The 21,935-nt window shown below is 58.6% G+C and overlaps 2 protein-coding genes across 2 annotated transcripts; both read left to right on the plus strand.

The window, feature by feature from the left end:
* Positions 1–1,086: 1,086 nt before the first annotated feature.
* On the plus strand, positions 1,087–2,604 carry ABHD16B (abhydrolase domain containing 16B; the record flags this gene model as incomplete). Its single annotated transcript, XM_082857864.1, is given in 6 exon segments — positions 1,087–1,236; positions 1,238–1,318; positions 1,320–2,007; positions 2,010–2,123; positions 2,126–2,463; positions 2,467–2,604. Coding segments are annotated over 6 exon segments (1,509 nt in total).
* Positions 2,605–4,492: 1,888 nt separating this feature from the next.
* On the plus strand, positions 4,493–21,469 carry TPD52L2 (TPD52 like 2). The gene is made up of 7 exons (XM_082858113.1): positions 4,493–4,644; positions 7,052–7,197; positions 9,020–9,168; positions 10,036–10,095; positions 14,387–14,488; positions 19,343–19,391; positions 19,919–21,469. Exons 1-7 carry the CDS (start codon positions 4,626–4,628, stop codon positions 20,012–20,014), a joined length of 621 nt encoding a protein of 206 aa, XP_082714239.1. The 5' UTR covers positions 4,493–4,625; the 3' UTR covers positions 20,015–21,469.
* Positions 21,470–21,935: the final 466 nt, after the last annotated feature.

The following is a 21,935-nucleotide window of genomic DNA, read 5'->3' on the forward strand; positions in this document are numbered from 1 at the left end:
GAACCTGGCTCTTCTCTGCCTCCCCCCATGGACTCTGCCCTGCTCTCTGCCCTCAGGTGGGCAGGCCCACTTTGGTGCAGGAGAGAAAGGAGAACCCACGAGAGCCCTCCAGAAAAGGAGAAGGGACATCCTGTGGGGTGGTTTCAGGGAGAGGAGAGCTCGACCAGGGGCTGAAAATGAGGAACATTGGCCAGGCACGACCCACCTGGAGAAGGTCATTGCCTCTGCAGGCGTCAGTGAAAGAGAATCCAGAACGGCTCTGGGGGGGCGCGGGGGGCAGGGGCGGGCAGGGGGGAGGTTTCCAGCCTGCGCTCACCCCCTTTCCTGGGAAGGAAGGTGTGGAGGGCAGGGGCACAGGCAAGTGAGCAAAGAGCCCCACAGCCAGCCTCGCTGCTCCCCCTGGCCGGCCCGCTGGGGGGCCCACGTAGCCTTTGCGGACTCTCACACAGCCTGACCCCCAGGGCTGCTTCGTCCTGTCTCTGTTCCCTCTCCCACCAGGGCAGGTGCCTCTGGAGGTGGCGGGGGTTCAGGGCCATGGGCAGCCCTGTATTTTTCCCGGTGAGACCCAGGAAGAGGTCAGCACTGTTGATTTCTGGCCTGGGTGTCCGCCTACAGTTCAAGGAGGAGGGGGCCAGACGCTGCTCAGGCCCGGGTGGAGGTGGCCTTGGGGGTGGGTGAGAGGCTAATGAGGCCCCGGGAGGATGCGGGCCAAAGAGGGCCTGGCGAGGGTGTGGCCGCGCCAGGGTCCTGAGGCTGTGGCCCGGGCGGGGGTGTTGGGGGAAGGCGCAGTCCACCACGCCCGGGAACCCTTTGTGCGCCCACCACAGAGTGCCGCCTCTCCCGGGCAACGGTGACTCACAAAGCCGGCCCACGCCGGGCAGAGGACGCCTCCCCTGGGCCCCGGTCATAAAGGCCACGAGGGCCAAGCCCTGAGGAGGCACGTCCCGAGGTGGCCACGCGCGCCCACGCGCGCACGCGGCCCTGACACCGCACTCCAAGCCGGACCTAGATTTCCCACTGCAAGCGCGACCCGGCCCGGCGACTGGGCCTTAGGGCTGTCTGTCGGGGCCCAGCACCTCGGCGCCCATGTGTGTCGTCTGCTTCGTGAAGGCACTGGTGCACTTGTTCAAGATCTACCTGACGGCAAACTACACCTACAACTTCCGCGGCTGGCCTGTGGACCTCCGCTGGGATGACGTGCACGCCGCCACCGCCGGGGTCCACAGCGGTCACCGGGGGACTGACGCGCCCGGCAGCCGCGGCGGGCATGTGGCTGCTGCAGGGCGCGGCGCTGGGCGAAGACGCGCAGGGGCAGCCGTCCTGCGGGGTGCCTCCTGCAGCAAATCAGTGAGCTGCCCGGCCAGCTCGCCAGCTACGTGCTGGCCCACTCAGTGGGCCGCTGGTTCGTGTACCCTGGCTCCATGTTCCTGATGACGCGCGCACTGCTGCCGCTCCTGCGGCAGGGCCAGGAGCGCCTGGTGGACCGCTACCGCGGCCGGCGCGCCAAGCTGGTGGCCTGTGATGGCAACGAGATCGACACCATGTTCATGGACCGCCGCCAGCGCCTGGGCAGCCATGGCCGCGGCCTGCGCCTCGCCATCTGCTGCGAGGGCAACGCCGGCTTCTACGAGATGGGCTGTCTGTCGGCGCCGCTGGAGGCCGGCTATTCGGTGTTGGGCTGGAACCACCCGGGCTTCGGGGGCAGCACGGGCGCGCCGTTCCCTCAGCACGACGCCAACGCCATGGACGTGGTGGTCAAGTACGCGCTGTACCGCCTGCACTTCCCGCCCGCGCACGTGGTGGTCTACGGCTGGTCCATCTGCGGCTTCACGGCCTCGTGGGCCACCATGACGTACCCGGAGCTGGGCGCACTGGTGCTCGATGCCACCTTCGACGACCTCGTGCCGCTGGCGCTGAAGGTCATGCCCCACAGCTGGAAGGGGCTGGTGGTGCGCACGGTGCGCGAGCACTTCAACCTCAACGTGGCCGAGCAGTTATGCCACTACCCCGGCCGGTGCTGCTGCTCCGGCGCACACCGGACGACGTGGTCAGCACCTCGGGCCCCCTGCGCCCCCTGCCGTCGGGCGACGTGGAGGGCCACCGCGGCAACGAGCTGCTCCTGCGCTGCTGCCGCACCGCTACCCCGCCGTCATGGCGCGCGAGGGACTTACTGTCGTGACCCTATGGCTGCGTGCCGGCAGCCTGGCGCAGGAGGCCACCTTCTACGCGCGCTACCGCGTGGACGACGACTGGTGCCTAGCCCTGCTGCGCTCCTACCGCGCGCGCTGCGAGGATCGGCAGGAGGACGAGGAGGCCTGGGGCCCGCACGGGCTCGCTTTCCCCTGGCTAGTGGGCCAGGGCCTGAGCCGGCGGCGGCGCTGGCAGCTCGCGCTGTTCCTGGCTCGCCAGCACCTCAAGAACGTGGAGGCGACCCACTGCAGTCCGCTGGGACCTGAGGACTTCTAGTTGCCCTGGAGGCTGGAGACCGTGCTTCTGCGTGTCCCTTCTCCCACCCCCCACCCCAAACCAGTAAAGCTGGCCCTGCCTGGGATCCCCGCCTGGGATCCCCACCTTGTGTCTGGGGGAGGGTGGGGCAGTGCATAGGGACCTGGCAGACCTGGCACGCTCCCTCACTGGGGCATCCCCTTCCCTCCTTTCTCTTCCTCCCTCCAACATTTGTGGATGGTCCCAGTCTGCTCCCAGCTCCTAAGGGGAATGCAAAGATTAACCTGACCCAGTTTATGGCAACACTGTGTGATGGGTGCCTTGATCACCTAGAAAGGATGGTGTGAACATGGGCTGTGGGACAACAGGAGGCGTCCTTCACCTGGCCTGGGTTACAGGATGACTCTGGGAAAGATGAGTGTTGAAGGGTCTGTGCAAGTCGCCTCTAACTATGAAAGAACACTGGCTTTGGAAGGGCTGTAAAAGTCTTAGCAGCTGGACCTCCCCAGGAGTGCGATGCTGCTGCTTCATAGGGTTCCCCCTGCCCCATTCCTGGCTTCTACAGGATGGGGTTCACCGTGGAACCACAGACTCAGAGTAAGTGGCAGGCAGTCCAGGTGGGACTACAGACACACCTGCACTGATCACTCATTGCTTTGTTCCTGGCTCAGGGATGCCATACAAAATGAGAGACAAGCCCTCTGCCCACCACCATCTGTAATGCAGTTGCATCCTTACCACCTGCCCTTAATTGTATGAAGCAGGGCCTACTGGCTGTCCTCAACCCCTGGGGACAGGGGCTGGCCAGGGTGGTTCCAGCTAGAAGCTCTGGAAAAGCTGAAAGAAGGCAAGTGGGGCAGGCATATAATTGACAGCACCAGAGCAGGACCTGGCCTGCATGCACCTGGGCCAGTGCAAGCAGAAGCAGGTACTTAAGGTGACCTAAAGTACCAGGAAGACCTATGGGGAGAAGGTGAGCTTTGAGCTGAGACAGTAAGAGGAGTTAGCCAGGTGAAGGAATGGGTTTCCTTCCTAGGGATCAGTACCTGCAGGGTGGCTTGGCTGTTAGGGGGAATGCTGTCCAGAAGGGTCAGATCCTCAAGGGTTTGAATACCACTAAAGCAGCGGTCCCCAACCTTTTTGGCACCAGGGGCTGGTTCCGTGGAAGACAACTTTTCCACGGACAGGGGGAGGGAAAGGTTCAGGCGGTAATGCGAGCGGTGGGGAGCAGATGAAGCTTCGCTCACTTGCCCGCCGCTCACCTCCTGCTGTGCAGCCCGGGCCCCTGCACTAGCGGATTGCTTGCAGAGGCAATTAGTAGCCAAGGAAGGGTAGTCGTGGGACTTGTTTTAGCGGGACCGGGTTGCCTAATGGCTACACACCTCTCCTTTGACAAGTTTGGCAAACCCTTCTCCGGAGTCTGCAGGAAGCAACTAGCTGAGTGATGGGCAAGTAACTCTGGCCTCAGTTTTCTCATCTGTAAAGTGGGGAGGGCCCCATCTGTCTCACCGGATTGCTGTGAAAAGGAAGTGAGAGAACACGGGGTCGAAGGGCGCCTCCAGCCAGAAGAGAGCAACTCGTGGTCGCGCCTTTTTCTGCGCAACCCCCATACAACTTTAAAATCCCTACAAAAAGGACAGACCCAAAAAGAAAAAGAGCCCCAAGGTCAGTGGGTCAGGCCTCGGAGGGATCGCAAGCGGCCTGAGTCTGACCCGCCGAAGTACGTGAGCCGTGGCGCTCGCAGGCAGGGGCAAACACCTTGGAGACCTCCAAGAGGCCCACCTCCGGGATCCCGTAGCGCCATGTTGCACGGTCCTCCCAGTTCCCACCTTACTCCGTGCACCTCAAGACCGTTCTACCTGTGCTTCTCGCTGGTGGACCGGCCTCCCTTTCCGGCTTCGTCCGCAGCCTCGACCAATCATATTGAAGCTGATGAACCGGGACTAGGCCAAAACACCTCCCTCATTGGGCACCGCTCGTGGGGGCGGGACGGGGGGGCGGAGCGCGCGTCAAAGCGGAAGTGGGTCGTCTCGCTGTTGATCACGTAATGCCGCGGCGCTTGAGGCGATTCAGCTGGCTGGTGCGTAAGCGGCGAGCGACACCTGGTGCGGCCCGCTCGGTTCCCACTGCGCCCGCGACCCCGGCTTCGACGCCAGCTGCGGCCCGGCCGCCGCCTAAACATGGACTCCGCCGGCCAAGGTACCCGCGGGCCCGGCGCCGCGTGGCGGCCTTTGGGCCCCTCCGCCTGCGCCCGCCCGTCCCGCGGCACCTCTTCCTCTCCCACGCGCGCGGCCTCGAAGCTCCTGGCGGGTGTTCCGCCCCCGCTGGGATCGCTCTGAGCACTGGTTCCCCAGCGCCCTCCCCTCGCCCCAGAGCCTTGGGTTTCGTCACTCCGGGTAGCTCCCACTCTGCCCCCGCCCGACTCTTGCCCGGCGGGCCGCCCTCAGTCCCTGCGCAGGGCCCTCGGGGACACCCCATCCGGCCCTGGATGCGGGCCGAGGTGCCGTGCGCGGCGCCCGGGGAGGGGAAGGGAGGCGACGGCGTCCTCGCGTTGGGCGCAGCGCCCCTTGGGTGGCAACGCAGCTCGGAGCCCAGCCCACTGCAGAGTTGTCGGGAGGGGGAAGGGTGCAGTGAGTCAGGGGCACACCCAGCATAGCAGGCCTGTTTCCGGAACTGACATCCCAGACTAGTTGGAGGTGGCCGCTGGGGGGTGTGGAGCGGGCCCAGGAGCTTAAGATCTTGAGGAGGTGGTGCGAGTCTGTCTTCCATCCTGGGGCTCCAGAGGGAGTGCTGATCCTGCGCTGACGTAACTACACTGGATGATTTCAGGGTGCTTTTCTATCGTTTGATCTGTGTCAGCATATTAATTAAACATTAGAATTCGCCACAAGCGTGGGGTTCCGGTCACGAGAACGACAGAAAACATTCACTGAGCACCTACTATGTGCCAGACACCATTCCAAGCCTGTTTCTCAGATCTTTTTCCATTTTCGGAATAACCTTTTTATAATGGTCCAAAAAAACCCCATTTTGCAGATGATTATACAGGCTGAGCTGAGATTCACCCAGGTGAGGGGCTCTGGCCCCCTAGTGTTGCCTACTGCAGCAGCCCGTGCTAATTCTCTCTGTAGGTCCTTTGGTAAGGACCTTGGCCACCTCTGAGTCAGGGTGTGAATAGCGTCTGCCTGCAGGCGGTACCGAGCTTGGTCTCACCCAGTGACTGGGCAGCGCACAGCATGTTGGGTGGGCACACAGTTTTATAAGCAGACAGTGGCTGAGGGCTTTTATGTGTTTTTTAAGAATAGAAAAGTTGTAGGGATCTTGAGGCACTTACTGAATTTGAGTAGGGTCAACACAGCAGGTACAAACGATGAAGTAAAGCCACGTAGGTTGATCTCAGTTAAATGTTGAAATCTGTTGATTAAAAAGAAAAGCTTCATTTAGTGAGCATCTCTAGAGCACCACAGAAGTGCATGGCTCCAGCTGTGGGACATGTGAAGGGAATGACACGGCCAGCTAAACAGAGTGTCTTTGGTTTTAAGGGCATTTCGCCTATTTTTAGCAGATTCTAGGGTTTCTAGAGTAGACAAACATACCTGCAGTTAAAGACACTTTTACTGTTTTGCAACCTTTGTGCCTTTAATTTACTTTTCTTTCTTTCTTTCTTTCTTTTTTTTGGCCATGCTGCGCTTGGCTTGTGGGATCTTAGTTCCCTGACCAGCGATTGAACGTGGGCACTCGGCAGTGAAGGCGCAGAGTCCTAACCACTGACCATCAGGGAATTCCCTTTAATTTACTTTTAAATGTGCCAAACACCATACAGAGCCCGTCTCTTCACAGAACGTACGGATCAAAAGGGAAGATGTTTTCAATGCTGATTGTATAATGTACTAAACAACGACGGCCTTGCATTTGGAATTGGAAAGAACTGACGTAGACCTGTTTTTCTTGTAACCTTCTAGTGCATACAGGAAAGTGCGTTTAACGTGGAGAACAAACGTGACGCAGGGGTTCGAACCTGGTCTGGGTGTAGCAGAGGTGTGAGGAGGCAGTGCCCTCTGCACACCGCCGCAGCCTTCTTGCTGTGGGGTGAGGGTCGAGGATGAACTGAACGGATTTTGTTTTGCTGACTCCCCACAGGGGCTGGATGACTGTGTTCCTTGTGTGTAATCTTAGCCTGCGCCCTGGCGGAGCAGCTGATTGGAAAGTGGTGCTGGTAGTGTTTACAGCTGTATTAAGTTCCTTCACGCTAAAAAATGGAAGAGCTGTTAGATCCAGCGGCTTTGTTTTTAACAAAGGTTTCCTGTCTGTGAAGATAGTATTCTTACAGGAGGAGCCAGATTTAGGGAGTGGCTGCCTTGTGCCAGCATTTCTAGAACCTGAAGAAGCAACTTGGGTGGCCTGAGATGTGGCTGCTCCCAGTCTGGTGGCCAAAACCATCTTTGCAGAACCTTTCAGAGAAGAGGCATTGTCTCCACGGGTCCCCCGCCCCTTTCTCCTAAACCTGCCCTTGCACCCTTGCTTTCTCCCTCGGTGGAGACCTCTGTCCTCTTTTCCTCTGTGACTTCTTATTTGATGCTCTCTGACTGCATTTTGTCTCTGGCAGATATCAACCTGAATTCTCCTAACAAAGGTCTGCTCTCCGACTCCATGACGGATGTCCCTGTCGACACAGCGGTGGCCGCCCAGGCTCCTGCTGTGGAGGGTCTGACAGATGCCGAGGCGGAGGAGCTCAGGGCTGAGCTTGCAAAGGTGTTGTGTCATGGCTGTCCATCCGGGGGTGACTGTGAGGCCCTCCCAGCCTAATGAGGGGCCAGAGTGCTGGCTGTGCTCTGGAGAAATTGCCCTGGGAGATTGTCCCTGGAGCCCCACAGAAACTGCCCTCTGCAGCCCTTGGTTGGCGTGTGTCTGGCACCTTGTAGGGGCTCCATGAGGAGAATGTCCGCATGGGGCAGCTGCTCGGAGCACACCATCTGCTGGGAGTTTCTCTTTTGGAATCAACACGACATTTTCAAGACCCCCATGGATATATCAGTCCCTGGATCTTCATTTTTCTTTTTAAAATACTTCTGTAAAAAGCGTTCCGTGTGATCTTTTTAAAGTGAGAGCTCTTTAAGAGGAAATAGGAGTTAAGAACAAAAGTGCGTATAATTTTTATTCAGACTAACTGCCAAGAGTGTTTCTTTTTACGGTGTGATACAGAGTCTAATAGTGACTCACTTGAGATTCCAGAATCTGGGGAAATGAACTTGTTGGCGTCAGTCAGGCAGAGGCTGGAGCACGCTTGTTGCAGTTCTCTGCTCCGTCTTCGGAAACAAGCCCGTCCTGATACATCCTGGGTCCAGGCCTGGGTCTGAGCAGAGCTGGTCATGTGGACAAACCCAGCCCCAGGACCAGGTTTTAGACCATAGAGGAAGCCGCCCTTTCTGAATTGAACGGAGGTTAAAGGAGAAGCAGCAGGAAGTCCCAGGAGACTTACGTTTTGCCTTTTATTTCAGGACATGTTGGTTTAGAGAATAAAACCACAAGGTTTTTTTCAGAGGTGAATTGCAAAATGAAGAAGCTCTTGTGTTTCTTAAAAATTTCAGCTTGCGTGTCCACGTGCCCTTAAGCCCATGTGCCCAAAGCACCATAAATGGAAAGTTCAAGTCACCGAGTGTCACTGCTGGGGTGACTGGTAATAGTTTGGCCTTAGATGATCCTGTAGTTTTGAATCGTTTCTTTTTCAGTATTTTCTAAAGCAGAATCTAGTGACATATAGGGCTTTAGGCTGTTGTTAGTGCCTTAACCCAAACAGTCATTTTTTTAAGAAAGGGACTTTTTTTTTTAGAGTAGCTGTGCACATAGGAGCAGGAAGAAGCAGGAAGTATTGAGAATCGAAAGTAGGAAGGCTCTAAAGGATGCTCCTCTCTGTAGTTCACTCTTTGTTTTAAGACATGAGAAGGTTCTGGTCGTTATTGTCAAGATTTTTTCTGTTGCCCAACTCAAATTACTTTAAGCAGAAAAGAGAATTTTCTTTGGGCTTCTGTAAGTGGCTTTTGCCGAGGCCGGCAGCTGACCTTGGGAACACAAATGTTGTCATAAGGGTTGTTTCTCTGTCACGTGGGTCTCTGGCCACCCATCCGTCTGTCAGCTCTGCTTCCTTCCCCCGACGTGTGGAATTCCCCCATGGTGCAGATGGGGCCTGGCGGCCAACCCGCCCACCTTCTGTTACTCACACCCAGACCCGGAGCCTGGACAGAAAGGGGCTGCTGTCTTCTAACACCCGTTCCTAGTCCCAGGGAAGAGCTCCGACAGGCCTTGCTTGTCATCCACGGGTGGGCACTGTGATCAGTAGCCCCGCCAGAACACTCGGCTTAGGGGGGCGGGACAGTTCTCCAGAAGAAGTCGAGGTGCTGGCGCCACATACAAACAGAACCGATGCCTGCTGTAGACTGTTCCTAAGACGAGCTGTGTTTCTGTAAATGGAAAATTCTTAGGTGATTCTGAGAAGGCCTTCACTGCGACGTGTGTAAGGATGGTGGTCACTTCCTGCCATAGTGGTGGCTGAATCCTGGTAACCGTGCTTTTGCAGGTGGAGGAGGAAGTTGTCACTCTGCGCCAGGTGCTGGCAGCCAAGGAGAGGCACTGTGGAGAGCTGAAGAGGAGGCTGGGCCTTTCTACCTTGGAGGGCCTGAAGCAGAACCTGTCCAGGGGTTGGCATGATGTACAGGTGTCTAACGCGTGAGTGTCTGCTCTACCTGCTTGATGGGCGTTGAGTCCTGGGGGTGAGGGGCCTCTTGGGAGCAGGGTCAGCAAGTGTGCCGCTTGGAAGCAGCCAGCTGGGGGCCCTGAATCCTTGCCAGCAACTGAATTTGTATTTATTCAAAGACTGTAGAGTCTACACGTGTTTTTAAAAGGCGGCAGACGTGCTAGCTAGTTGTCCAAGCCGAAATTGACAAGAAGAATATGTTTCAGGGTCTCCATTGGAGAGAACACGAATTAGGTGCTTAATGAGGCTGGTTTTCCATGGTCCCCACAGGTCAGCATCTGCCGACGTGAGTCTGTGGACATGAGTCCTTCTCATGGGCATGACGTGGTCAGGACCTCTGACCCAGACCCTCTGTGCCGCAGCTCACTGAATTTGGGTAGTGCGGCTGTGTGGCTCCTCTGAAACGCATCCTCCAAGGTGGGGGGATGGGAGATGTCTCCCACTGTCTGAGAAGCCATGTTCCCACAGGAAGACCAAGTCAATTTTCATAAATCTGCCCTAGGAAAGGCCCAGTTCTCTGTCCTAGGAAACTGTAGGCCTTGAACCCCAAAGGGTGGCTGTGTTGGGGCCATGGGCTATGCCCTCCTTGCTCCTCCCAGCTGTTCCCCAAGACACAGCTTCTGTCGAGTGAGCAGGCCCTCCTTCGGCATGAGGAGAGTGGCTGGGCCTGCAGATGCCTCACCTGGGCCTGCAGAGCCGGTGCTGAGCAGAAGCAGGCTGACGTTCAGTCTTCCTACCAAGTGGTCCTTCTCTGTTTTCCCTGGAATGTCACTTGCCAGTTTGAAACCTGAGTTGAAGTAGTTTTTCTAAATCATTTACCACAGACTTTCTGTTTTTAGCTACGTGAAAACTTCTGAGAAACTTGGAGAGTGGAATGAGAAAGTGACCCAGTCGGACCTGTGAGTGCTTCTGCTGCCGGCACCTCCATCCTCTCCCCTCCTGACACCTTTGAGGGACAGGGAGGCTGTGCACACTTGGCTCAGACCTAGCTGTGGTGTTTCTTGGCTATTTTATTTTTAATATAATATTTCTCCTCTCAAACACAAAAGAAACTGTCCTTTAAATGCTTCTGGAAGAGGGTGCAGACGCTGAAGGAAGTTCACTCCGCCACCAGACCACACTGAAAACTTCCCCCTGCCTGATGTGTGTCCCTCAGATCAGAGGCTGGAGCTGAGCTTGGGCCACGTCTGGCTGGTGATGCACCTTGGGCGCCATCTGGACTGATGCTGATGGCGCTTTTCCCCCTCCTTCCCCTGCAGACCTGGCTCCAGCTGTGGTGCTCTCAGGGTCTCTTGCACTTAGGGGTGGCTCTTGAGCTGGGGGCGCAGCGTGGGCCATGCGGGTCAGATCTCGAAGGAGCTCCTTTGGCCTGAGAAACTCCAAGCTCTCAGCCACACAGAAAATAAGTAGAGCACAGAACCCTCATGGGTAGCTCTGTGTGTCTGACAGACCTCTGGTCCAGAAGGACTCCCGACGTCTTATTTGAGATTCTTAAACAAGATGGTAGCGCTTCATTCGTGCTCCGTTCTGGGTATAGCCTTTGAACTGGGTGGTGCAGTATTTCATTTTATTATTATTTTTTAGATTTTATTTATTTATTTAGGTTTGGGCTGCGTCGGGTCTTCCGTTGCTGTGCGCAGGCTTTCTGTAGTTGCGGCGAGTGGGGTCTACTCTTCATTGTGGTGCACGGGCTTCTCATTGCAGTGGCTTCTCTTGTTGTGGAGCATGGGCTCTAGGTGCACAGGCTTCAGTAGTTGTGGCTCGCGGGCTCTAGAGCGCAGGCTTCAGTAGTTGTGGTGCATGGGCTTAGTTGCTCCATGGCATGTGGGATCTTCCCGGACCAGGGCTCAAACCCGTGTCCCCTGCATCGGCAGGCGGATTCTTAACCACTGCGCCACCAGGGAAGCCCCTGCAGTATTTTAAAATAGTCACCTTCTGGGAGGTCTTGCTGAGAAGGAAGTGCTGTCGTGCTTGCCAGAAGACATGGGCAGAAAGCCCTTCTGGGTTGGGCTGAGAGGAAATGGTTGTGACCCAGCTTGTCTTGGAGGTGCCCGGAAGCCCAGGTGGGCCAGCTGTGTGCGTGGAGCCTTTGCAGCCTGGGGTCACGAGGGGAGCCGGGCACCGAGTGGGTCTGGTGGTTGGGGTCTCGTGCTGTTGGCGTGGCTTGGTAGGGCAGCCCGTTGCTGCAGGCAGGCTCACGGTGCAGACCAGAGCTGAAAATAGCCTTGGGAGATCTCAGTGCTGTTCTGTAAAGCCAGTTGACGGGAAGCTGCTGGGATACTGTTTCTGACGATCACGGTTCTGACTCCTCTGAACGGACCCTGTGGCTCTGGGCCTGCAGGTGTGGCTGGTGGGATGGCCCTTTTCATGCGCTTCATCAGGCAGCGGCCACGAGGTCTTAGCCCCAAGTCTGGTGGTAGAGTTGTCAGGGCTGGAGGCGTCTCTGCAGTGATAGCCCAGGACGGTGACGACGCGACACAGCTGCTCTGCACTCTCGGGGTCGTCTGACTGGTGCCTCCCTAGCGGTGGCTGCCGGAGACCGCTGCTGGGGTTCCGCCTCGGAGCCACCCTGTCTTTCGCGATTCGCGATCCGTGTGCTGGTGGATCCCTTTCGGAGAGCGCCGCCCAGGGGGAGGAGGCGGGCGTGTGCAGCCCGAGCACTTAGGTCTGGTGCAGCGGTCCTGTCGTGAGTGGGTTGATGCCGTTTGGGAGGGGGTCTCTTCCCTCGGCCAGCTGTTGATTCAGCAGCCGTGCTCTGTTGGTCGTGAAGTGATCACCTAATGGGATCCTTTTTTAGGTGGATCATAGCTAAAATCGTGCTTTGTGTGGACACCAATAAATTGCACAGTCACTCGTTGGCATGTTGAGTTCTTTGGTCGCAGGTGACAGAAAGCACAGCTACAGATAGTGTCAGCCTAGGAGGGACGGGGAGGCTTTGCCTGGCGAGAAGCCCCCGCTCCAGGCCCTCTGCCCGGGGCTCCGACCAGCGCTCCCAACCTGTGTCCCTCCCCCTTCCACTCTCCCCACAGTGGCTTTGTTCTCAGGTAGCTCCTCTGTGGTCAAGGGGTGCCTGGTGGGGCTGGATGGTATCTTCCCAGCCTTGCAGACCAACAATAAGATTGTGCTTTCACTGTGGTCCGGGAGCTGTAGTCTCCGGCCAGGCAGTCTGGGATCACGGGCCCCACCGAGTGGCAGGTGGAGACGGCCCCCCAAGGGAGGATCCTGGAGGAGGAGCATCCAGCAGATGCCTCCCTCTGACTGACAGCCACGCCCACTGGTCCTGGGAGGAGGCCTTTGTCTTCCTAAAAGGTGAAAGGAATTCCCAAAGGGGCAGCGGCCAGGGCCGCACAGCCTGGTGCTCTCAGGCACAGGTGGGGCTGAGTTACCAGGACACAGACGCTGGCTCTGCCCTGGCCTCTGCACCACATCTGTCCCAGAGGGGTGCTTCCCTGCAGAGTGGCCCACAGCACGCGCCTCTCCTGCTGGTGATTCAGTGCCTGGGCCCCCTGCTAGGTCACCCTCAGGATGCTCCACTTCTGTTGCCACCGTCTTGAGAGACGCTGAGACAGGCCATGGTGTAGGTGGCAGCTCCGGGTGAAGGCGTCTTCAAGTCAGAAGACGCCTGGGAGAATTGTGACCACAGTCTGCGTGGAAACCCTCTGAAAGGAGGGTGTGGACTTTGGGTTTTGGTACGAATCAGCTGTGGCCTCGAATGGACCTTGTCGCTCGGCCCGGGGGATCCTGTCCAGGCCCCAGCTGTCCAGATATCTGGGTCACTGGGCAGGTGATTGGACTTTGAGTTCCTGTTCACTTAAGTTCTGTGATCGTGTCAGACTATCACTGGGGGAGGAATTTCTCATTGTCAAGGTTTTCTAAGGCCTGGGTTCAGAATGAGGCCTCTTACTAGTTTCTGAATTCAGAAAACGCAGAAGCAGATTTTTCGGCAAGGATTTTAGAAATTATTTTTTCCTTGTTATTAACAGTGTGTTCCAGAATCACTGACCTTCTGGAAACTGAGATAAACTCAAATGTCTTAGCGATTTCAGGATATTTCCAAACTCTTGCTGGGAAGCGACGTGTTTTGAGGCCCGGGCCCTGCTGTGCTGTGAGTGGTGGCTGCAGCTGAGGGGAGGGAGGCCCCTCCAGGGTGCTTGGGGCCAGGCCGTCCCCACAGGACGGGGAGTGCAGGGCACCAGGTAGGAGGCTGGCCTGAGGGAGGCGGGTAGCAGGCGCTCACGTGGGGCCTCCCGAGGGCGACGATGTGGGGTGGATGGGAAAGGGGCCTGGAAGCCCCACTGCTGGTGCCGTCCGAGCCAGCCCCCTGTGACCTGGGGGTGCCAGGAGGGCCGGAGCCGGCTGGCGTCTCCGGAGCCCTACCATCTCGAGCCATTGTTGTGGGGTTGCCAGTTTGGCTAGAAAGGAGCTCCTGGGTTCAGGCTGCTGTGTCTTCTGTTTCTGGTGGGGGCTGGACGGGGGGCTGGGTGGGGTGCTGGCAGCTGTAGGTGTTGGCTCTCAGCCTGGGCCTGAGGGTGTCCTTGCCGTCCCTGTGGCCCAGGCACCCTGCCCGTGCCTGTGCCACTGCCGTTGAGGTCACGAGCCATCTTGTTGTGGGTGAATGGGGCAGGAGGGTGTGGAACAGGCCGTCTCCGCCAAGACCACCCCCTTGAACCAGTTCTCAAAGGACGTGGTAGATGCAGAACAGGAGGGTGGAGAGCTGGAGGGGCTGCTCGGGGTCTGAAGGCTGGCCCGGCACAGGCCGCACTGCCGGCTGCATCCCCTGTGGGTGTGGTCGAGCTGTTCTGTCCTCAGAGGACTGTCTTAGACGAGAAGAGAAAAGAGAAGCCCCAGGAGGGCCTGAGGGGCTGGTCTGCTTGGCCGCAGGCCCTGGCTCTGGGGGCCTCTTTGCTGTAGGGCGGGGCAAGTAAGTTTCCACGGAGGGGCGCCTGCATTACAGGAAGAGCAGAGAACGGTGTTATTACGGGGGGGGGGGGTCGCGACCTGGTGGTGCTGCGTCTGTCCCTCATGCAGTCCCCTGGGGGCCCTGAGACAGGACACGTGTCCTCTTCCTGGTGGCCAGGCTTTCTCACCGCCCTGACCGCCCCCTCTTTCCTCTGGGTGCCTTGTCCTTGGTGTGGGGGGGCATGGCTACGCCTTCTGTTTGGTTGGTTTAACTGGTGTTTCTCCTTCCAGCTACAAGAAGACCCAGGAAACCCTCTCTCAGGCAGGACAGAAGACCTCAGCAGCCCTGTCCACCATGGGCTCTGCCATCAGCCGGAAGCTTGGGGACATGAGGTGAGACTCCCTGGCCTGACACCTCCACCCTGAGAGCTGGGACAGGCAGGTGGGGTTTTAGGGGGTTTAGATCCACTAGAGGGTCTGCAGGAAGCCTGCCTGAGCCTCCAGGCTCAGATGCACATGCCTCAGGGGCCCCTCACCACCCACAGGTGTGGCCACACCAGCCCCGGACCAGTTGGTTCACAAACTCTTGTTTACCGGCTACCTCTGCCATTTATTTGTATGTTTCTTGGGGTGCGGGGTTGGGGGGGGTCACTGGTGCCTGTGGGTAACTTTGGTACTTAGGGTTGGTGAAGGCGATGCTTCTTGTTGAAGTTCCACGGAGAGAAAACGATTCGGCCTGGGGGCAGCGTCAGCCTGGGTGGCCCGCCAGCCTGGACAAGTCGAGGGCAAGCGTGGTGTTTCTCGGGGTGTTTGCCAGGCCTGCCCTCAGAGAGCGTGCGGCTGCACGCTAGGGCCCCCGACTGAGCGTTCTGTCCCAGAAGTGGATGAGACCCTGCTGGCCACCCGAGTGCCTCTGGGGCCAGGGAGAGTGGGGGGCCCGGGCACTAGGTGGACCACACACAACAGTGGCCACCCCCAGCCTGATGGCCACGCCGCTCCCAAGCCAGGCTTCACCCTGAGTTTCCTGCTCTGGGCTTCCCTGCTGCCCCCGCAGGGCCTCCTTGGAGCCAGAGGCCAGGGTGTGGCTCCTGGCTGAGCTCCTTCCTTGCTGTGCCCTCACAAGGGCCTCCCTCGGGGTTGTTGGGATTAATTGGAGAGAGACAGCGGGCAGTGCGGGTCATCCCCATCGCCAGCACCCTGGACTTGGCCCCCCGGGTTCCACTGCCGGCCCTGCCCTATCTCCTCATAGCCAAGAATCCTATGGAGTTGCTGTGGGTCTGGCCTGCTGAGCGTGGCATTGGGAGTCCCCCTGGCCCTGACCCCTCACCTCTCACCCTTGAGTGGGCTCCTTCTTGCCTGCTTAGGGTAAGCATTTCCCTGCCTCACAGCCTGTGGCTGCCTCGTGGGCCTCAAGATAGGAGCCCTGCCCTGGCCAAATGGCCACAGGCGCTCACAAGCCCCAGGCCCCACCCGGCTGAGCAGAGGACAGCTGGTGCCTGGAGCCGTGTTCACGTTTTATCAGTGTTTGTTTGACATCGTTACCCCTCTCCTCTCCTTGACCCCCCCAGCCTTTTATTTTGAAAAACTTCAAACCTTCGGAGAAGCTGAACCGTCAGTAACAGGCAGTCTGTGCCTCAGGGGTGCACCCTCTACAATGGGGGACCCTGCAGGCCACGCTCGGATGCAGGCCTTGCCCACCATGGCTGTGATTCGGGCACAAGAGGGACCCCCCACCCCAGGCGGTGGCTCTGCGCTGGCAGCAGGAGGGCCTGTGGCAGTTGCTCCCCGAGGCTTCACGCTGCTCGGCTCACGCTTGACTCTGGGTGTGTTCCTGGATCGAGTCTCCCTTGACGCTCGATGGGATGCCTACTGTGACCACCTGAGCCAGGCTGGGGTAAACCTGGCGACAGGCTGATCACACGCCCCTGGCGGCCAGGCCTCACTCCCAGGGCCCGTCACAGAGCGAGGGGAGTGTCTGCTCGGGTCTGTGCTTTCCTGCAGAGGCTGGTCTGATGACAGGGCATCTGAAGCAGGTGACAGAGGTCTGCTTCGTCCTCTTCTGGGAACATTCTCTTTCATTTTTCGTGTCATGCGCTCACGTTCAGTATTCTCGCTCACTTTCGAGCGCGTTCGGAGCACTCTGGCTGGAAAGCAGGCGAGAGGGCGGAGCCTCGGGCGCGTGTGGAAGCGGCTGCGGGCGAGCCTGCTGGGCAGTTCCTCACGCGAACGGCTTCGATCTGGGGGAGCAGTGACGCGGCCCATGCTCCGTCTGCCCCCGCTGTCTGCTCAGAACCCGGAGTGGCCGTGTCGCTGCAGGTCCTGTGCCCGCCGTGCGTGAGTCAGACCGGCAGAGGAACCGGCGCGTGGTCACGGTGCCTGTTGGCTGGGGTCTCATTCTGGGGCCTCGAGTGCCTGCTGCTGGTTTTGCTCTCATGATTCCAGTGGTACTGTGATCTCTGGGTCTCAGGGTCCTCGGTGTGCCCCATCGCCTCACCACGTGGTCTCAGGTGGTTTCTGAGGCCAAGGCCCATTTACCTCCGTGGTTTGGAGCTTCTCAAGAAGGAGAACCAGGGAGGTCTCCCTTGCACGTTCAGGGTCAGGTGCCGCTCAGTCCTTCAGGACAGCAGCCCCACACTGGTGTCTCGAAGGGCCCGTCCAGGAGTAGCCCGGGTCGAGAGGCCTTCTGCATCCCCGGCGGGGGGGAACTGGATTGGGGCCAAAAACCCACTTAAAGCAGGGTCAGGCCTCCGTCCAGCTGGTGACCTTTGATGGGACACATGCCTCCTCTCACCATTGGGCTCGTTCTCCTGCCGAGCAGAGCAGGTCCTGCCGCCCACCAGAGCGGTGTGGGGACGTCAGGCCATGTGACTGTCACTTCTGAAATGATCTCCACGTTGGGGTGGCCTTGTCCCCCTCCCCAACCCCCCGCCCCCCCGGGCAGCTGCCCTTGGACACGCTCAGATTTGTTGGCCAGCTTCTGTCATCTGTGGTGATGGAGCCAGAGCATGAAGTTCTCAGCCCTGGGGGTGTCGCAGGCCCTGTCGCGGTGCGGGGGCGCCCGGCCCAGCTGGAGTGCAGGCTGATGGGGCCCTGGGCGAGGCACCGACCCCGGGGGCCGAAGAGCACCTCACGCCCTCGCTTTGCTTGTTTTTGGGCTCCTTCTCTCCAGTCTGTGGCGTAGTCAGATGCGAGGGTCCCTCGTATGTGACCGCATCCAGGAGGGCGGGGCAGAGGCTGGGGAGGGGGCACGTGCCCTCCTCCGGCAGCGTGGTCGCCGGCGTCCCTGTGCTCTTCCGGAGCTCGAGCAGAGGGGCCGGGGCAGGACCAGGCGCCCCTCCTAACACTGCATCTCTTCTCTCCTCCTGCCGCCGCTCTCAGGGCTCGGCCCTTCTCACACTCCTTTAGGTAAGACTGACGCTGGACACGCTGGGCACGGCTGGCCCCAGGGGAGGCTGTGCGGATGAAGGTGGGGGTGGGACCAGCACAGCAAGGTGGTCACCAGTGGCGTGACGGGTTCAGGGCTCCTCCCCTGATTGTGCAGCCGGCTGGGTCCTGTTGCCGCCCGTTCTGACCCGGCCTCACCGAGTAGCTATCGGCCCACCCCTGACTCTATTCCTGGAAGGAAGGGGCCCTGCCGGCCCTCAAGCCGTCGTGTCCCCATGTCCTTCTCCCCCAGAAGCAGTCCTGCCCCTCAAAGTGGAGCTGGTCTCCTCCCCGCAACCGAGCGCTCTTTCTGCCGCGGGGTGCTTGGGACCAGGTCAGGCAGCCTCCCGAGTGTCCTTTACCTCGTGCTGATCGAGCCGCTCCTCTGCCTTGGAGGTCTGGAACCCAAGGCCAGAGCAGCCTGTGACTTTAAATATTCCTACTTGCTCTGCCGGTCTCTCTGGAGCAGGCTGTTAAGTCACGTGGGGACACCTGGCGGTTCTTGGCACCAGAAGTGTCTTTAGCACCCCAGGCCAAGGGCGTCTTAGTTTCCTTGTCCCAGCACCCTCTTCCGGCAGTGTCACGCTTCTGGGGCCATGCGAGGGGCACCCGGGTCTGGTTCTCCCCCCCCCCCCCCCAGGGCAGCCTTGCGGCTTCTCTGCTTCAGTGGTGCGGGGTGGGCGGGGCCTCAGCTTCCTGCACGGGGAGGCCGGTCCTGTCCTTGCCTTAACTCTCCTTCTCTGCTCCTACCACGCTTCCAAGCAGCAGCCACTCCATCCGCCACTCCATAAGTATGCCGGCCATGAGGTAACGTGCCCCCGCACCCCACGGCTCCCTGAGCCCGCTGGGACCCCACTGGGAGGCCGGTGGGAGGGGGTGGCTTCAGCTGGTCCGTCTCACTCCCCAAACCCCTGAACCAAGGACCACCTTCCCCCTCAGCGTCCTCTTGGCTCAGGGTTGGGAGATACTCTTCGAGGCTGAAGAGCTGGTGGGGGTGAGGCCCCAAACTGGGCTCCACCTGGAACTTTCCAGGGCTGCCCTCAGGGCTGGGCCGGAAGGGACAGAGAGGCTTGCAACGCCAAGAGGTCTCAGGTGTCTCCAGGATTTTTATGGTGGCTCTCTATGTCCTGAGAACAGCCAGAGCCAGGACCTGTTCCTCCTCGAAGTCCCCACCTGTGCTCGCTCCTGCTCTGTGGTGCAGCCTGGGTCCCCGCAGAGCTCGTGTCCCCGTCCAGGAGAATCTGCTGCAGCTGCTGTCCCCCGAGCGTGCCAGGGGTCACTGACAGGCTGCCTCCAGAGGCCTGGGCTCAGGGAGCTGCGGAGCCAGGGAGGGGGGCGGGGGCTGGGTGGGACCAGGCCTGGCCTGCTTTGTCCTCTGCCTCCTCGTCACTCTCTGCTCTCCGGATGCTCCTTGGTTTTCCTCTTGCTCGATGTCTGTGAGAGATCTGTGTGAAGAACACGTGGGACTTTCCATAACCCCAAGATGTGCATTTAGGGCGCAGCAGAAACGTGCCCGGCATCCCCCGGCTGCCCAGTCAAGGGGTCCGCAGTTTGCCCAGATGAAGTCTGGGGCTCACCAGCTGGTGGCATGCAGATCTTCTGTCCTGCAGTTGGGGGGTGTGGCTGACCTCGGTTCTGTCCTGGGGAAGCCTCTGAACATGTGTGCCCCCTCCCCTTTTTTTGGCTCGTCATGTTTTTGCAGTGAGACCTCGGGATCTCTCAGGGATCTCTCCAGAGGATGACCCTAACCCCGAGTTCCTTCAGGTTTAGGAGGGTGACAAAGCAGTGTGCTCCTTATACTGACATCTTTCTCTCTCTTTAAAGGAATTCTGCCACCTTCAAGTCATTTGAGGACCGAGTTGGGACCATAAAGGTAACTGGATCTGGACCGCCCAGTTCTGCCGAGGTGGGACACGTCACTAGTCATTGTAGGTTCACGTGCAGTTATGGGAAATGATACGGAGAGCTCTTGTACCTTGTGCGGTTTCCGCCGGTGGTAACATCCTGCAGTGTCACAACCAGGACGCGTGGCTGTTACAGTCACAACAGAGCACAGTTCCACCATCCCCACAGAGACTGCGGCCTGCCTACCCCCTGCTCTACACCTCTGGCAGCCCCTAACCTGCTCTCCGTTTCTGTTTTGTCAAGAACATCATGTAAATGCAGCCACGCAGCGTGTCGTCTCTTGGGGATTGGCTCTTTTCACTGTGTAGTTTCCTAGAGAGATATCCAGCCTGTTTCCCGTGTTGGTGATTTGTTTCTTGTATTGCTGAGCGGCGTCCATGTGACATAAACTCACGTAGGAATCGGACACCTTGAATTCCCAGCACGGGCCTAGGATCTGCTAGGTGTGCGTGCTCTGTCTCATGTTCTTCTTTCTTGGTCTTTTCCCATCTGTAGTCTAAGGTTGTCAGTGGCAGAGAGAATGGCAGTGACAACCTTCCCTCCCCGACCGGGAGTGGAGACAGACCCCTGCCCGATCACACGCCCTTCTAAGCCCGTAGCAGCTTTGCCCAGCCACGGAACAAGCACACCGTCATCGCCACAACTGCAACTTCGAGCGGCGGGTGTTGAGAACAATCACGCCATCCCCGTGGAGACGTGGCTGCCGCACTCGCATGGGTCAGAGAACATGTCTTGTACACAGATGCCTCCCCTTCTGTCGGCAGATCAGCAAATCACTGCGCCGTCCTGCCTTGGAGCAGGAAGCGGGCAGGGTGGCGGGTCCCAGGGTGGGAGCCAAAGCCAAGCTCCTGTTGGGAGTCTTGTTAGTGGATCAGCATGTTGAAAGCGGGGTGGGGGGGGGAGAGCGATAAGTATAAAAACTCCTTCCCTAAGTCGCAGAAGGAAGAGCCAGCCCTGCCTGATCTGCAGTTTTATTTCAAAATGCCAAACAGGAAAACTCCCCATTTTCTGAGAGCTTCCAGAAGGCTGAGTAGCAGCAGATGCCTAACCATTACACTAATGATCTAGCTTTAAGAAAAGCAAAGTCTTTATTTTTTAAAAGCAGTGGGTTTTTCAGAAAGTAAAACTACGCAAAGCAGCTTTAGCCTCCCAGTTAGAAAATGTTACTCCTTTGGATTCAAGCTGAAGTGCACGCCTTATATTGCCTTATGTTTTATTTGTTTATAATGTTTTTATATATATAAACGAGGGTTCCTTAGTGGATTTTGAGCGCTGTGTAAAATCCTGCATCCAGCCGAGGGGCAGCACCTCTGTGCCAGTGGTGTGTTTTATTTCACAAGTGCGTTCCATCCCCGTATAGAAAACTGGCTTCTCGCTCCTCTCAGTGACCGGGGCAGCTCCCACTGGCTGGTGGGGGTGGGACAAAGAAAGACCAGCACCTTCACAGAGGGCTGGCGCTGCCCCTGTACAGGCTGGGCCTGGCTGGCACGTCACCGATCAGCGGCTCCAGCCTGGGTGTGTGGCACACGCCAGGGCCAGCGAACAACAGGCAGACCCTGCAGGTAGGTCAGGGCCAGGGCGTCGGGTCAGCTGGGACTCTGCTGTTGCCTTTTCTCAGGAGCTACAAAGATCTCTTTCTGCTCCGATGCTGCCACAGCCCAGCAGCCTCTCACCCAGGGCTCCACGTCTGGCGCACCTGGAGGGGCGCTCTGTGCCTTACAGGCTCTTAGCGGGCAGAGACCTCGCCGGCATCTGTGCACCCTTGAAGGGAAGGAGCCGTCAGCTCAGTGTCTTCTCTGGTCGACTGTGATGTGCTGTCTGGTACCTGAGTGTCTGCTGGTCACTTCAGACACACTGGGGGGTGGGGGGTGGCTGCAGTCCACACTCGTGCCTTGGGAGGAACGCTGCTCTGTGCTCCTTCCCCAGGGTTGGAATCTCTCAGATGGGGTGTGATGGGAAGGCAGGATGCAGGTGTAATAACTGATTTATCTTTTCCTTAAAGTAGATAACGGGTGATTTGTCAATAAAGCATTCCTTTGGGGGAAAACCCACTTAAGCTTGTGTGGTGTATCTTACTTCATTCAGGAAGCTGGCGAAAGAGTGGCAAAGTAACCGACGGGCAGGATCCCTGCACCCTAGGGAGAGGCAGGCAGGAAATAGATGGTCTCAAATACAAATTCTAGATCTTCAGTGCCATGAGAGGGTGTGTTGGTGACAAAGCTGTGGGGTCTCTGGGGAAGGGGTATGGACCGTGGGGAGGAGCCGGCCAGGTTACAGTCGAGTCTGGGCTGAGCTGCCGGAGCCATGCAGGCGGGCACTGCAGCAAGAGGGTGTCCGGCCGGCCAGGATCCACCCCACTGAAGCGCTCGGGCCTGGCGTGAGAGCTGCTTGAACTCCTGAGGTCGTCCGGCTGCAGCTGTAACAGCTGTGGTGCAGGAAGGGCACCCGTGTCTTCGGCTGGGTGGGTGGGTGGAGGGGCTCGCTGAGAGGGGGGCGGACCTTGGGAAGAAGA

This window comes from Leucopleurus acutus (assembly GCF_964270905.1).
Source record: "Leucopleurus acutus genome assembly, chromosome: 16".
Lineage (NCBI taxonomy): Eukaryota > Metazoa > Chordata > Mammalia > Artiodactyla > Delphinidae > Leucopleurus > Leucopleurus acutus.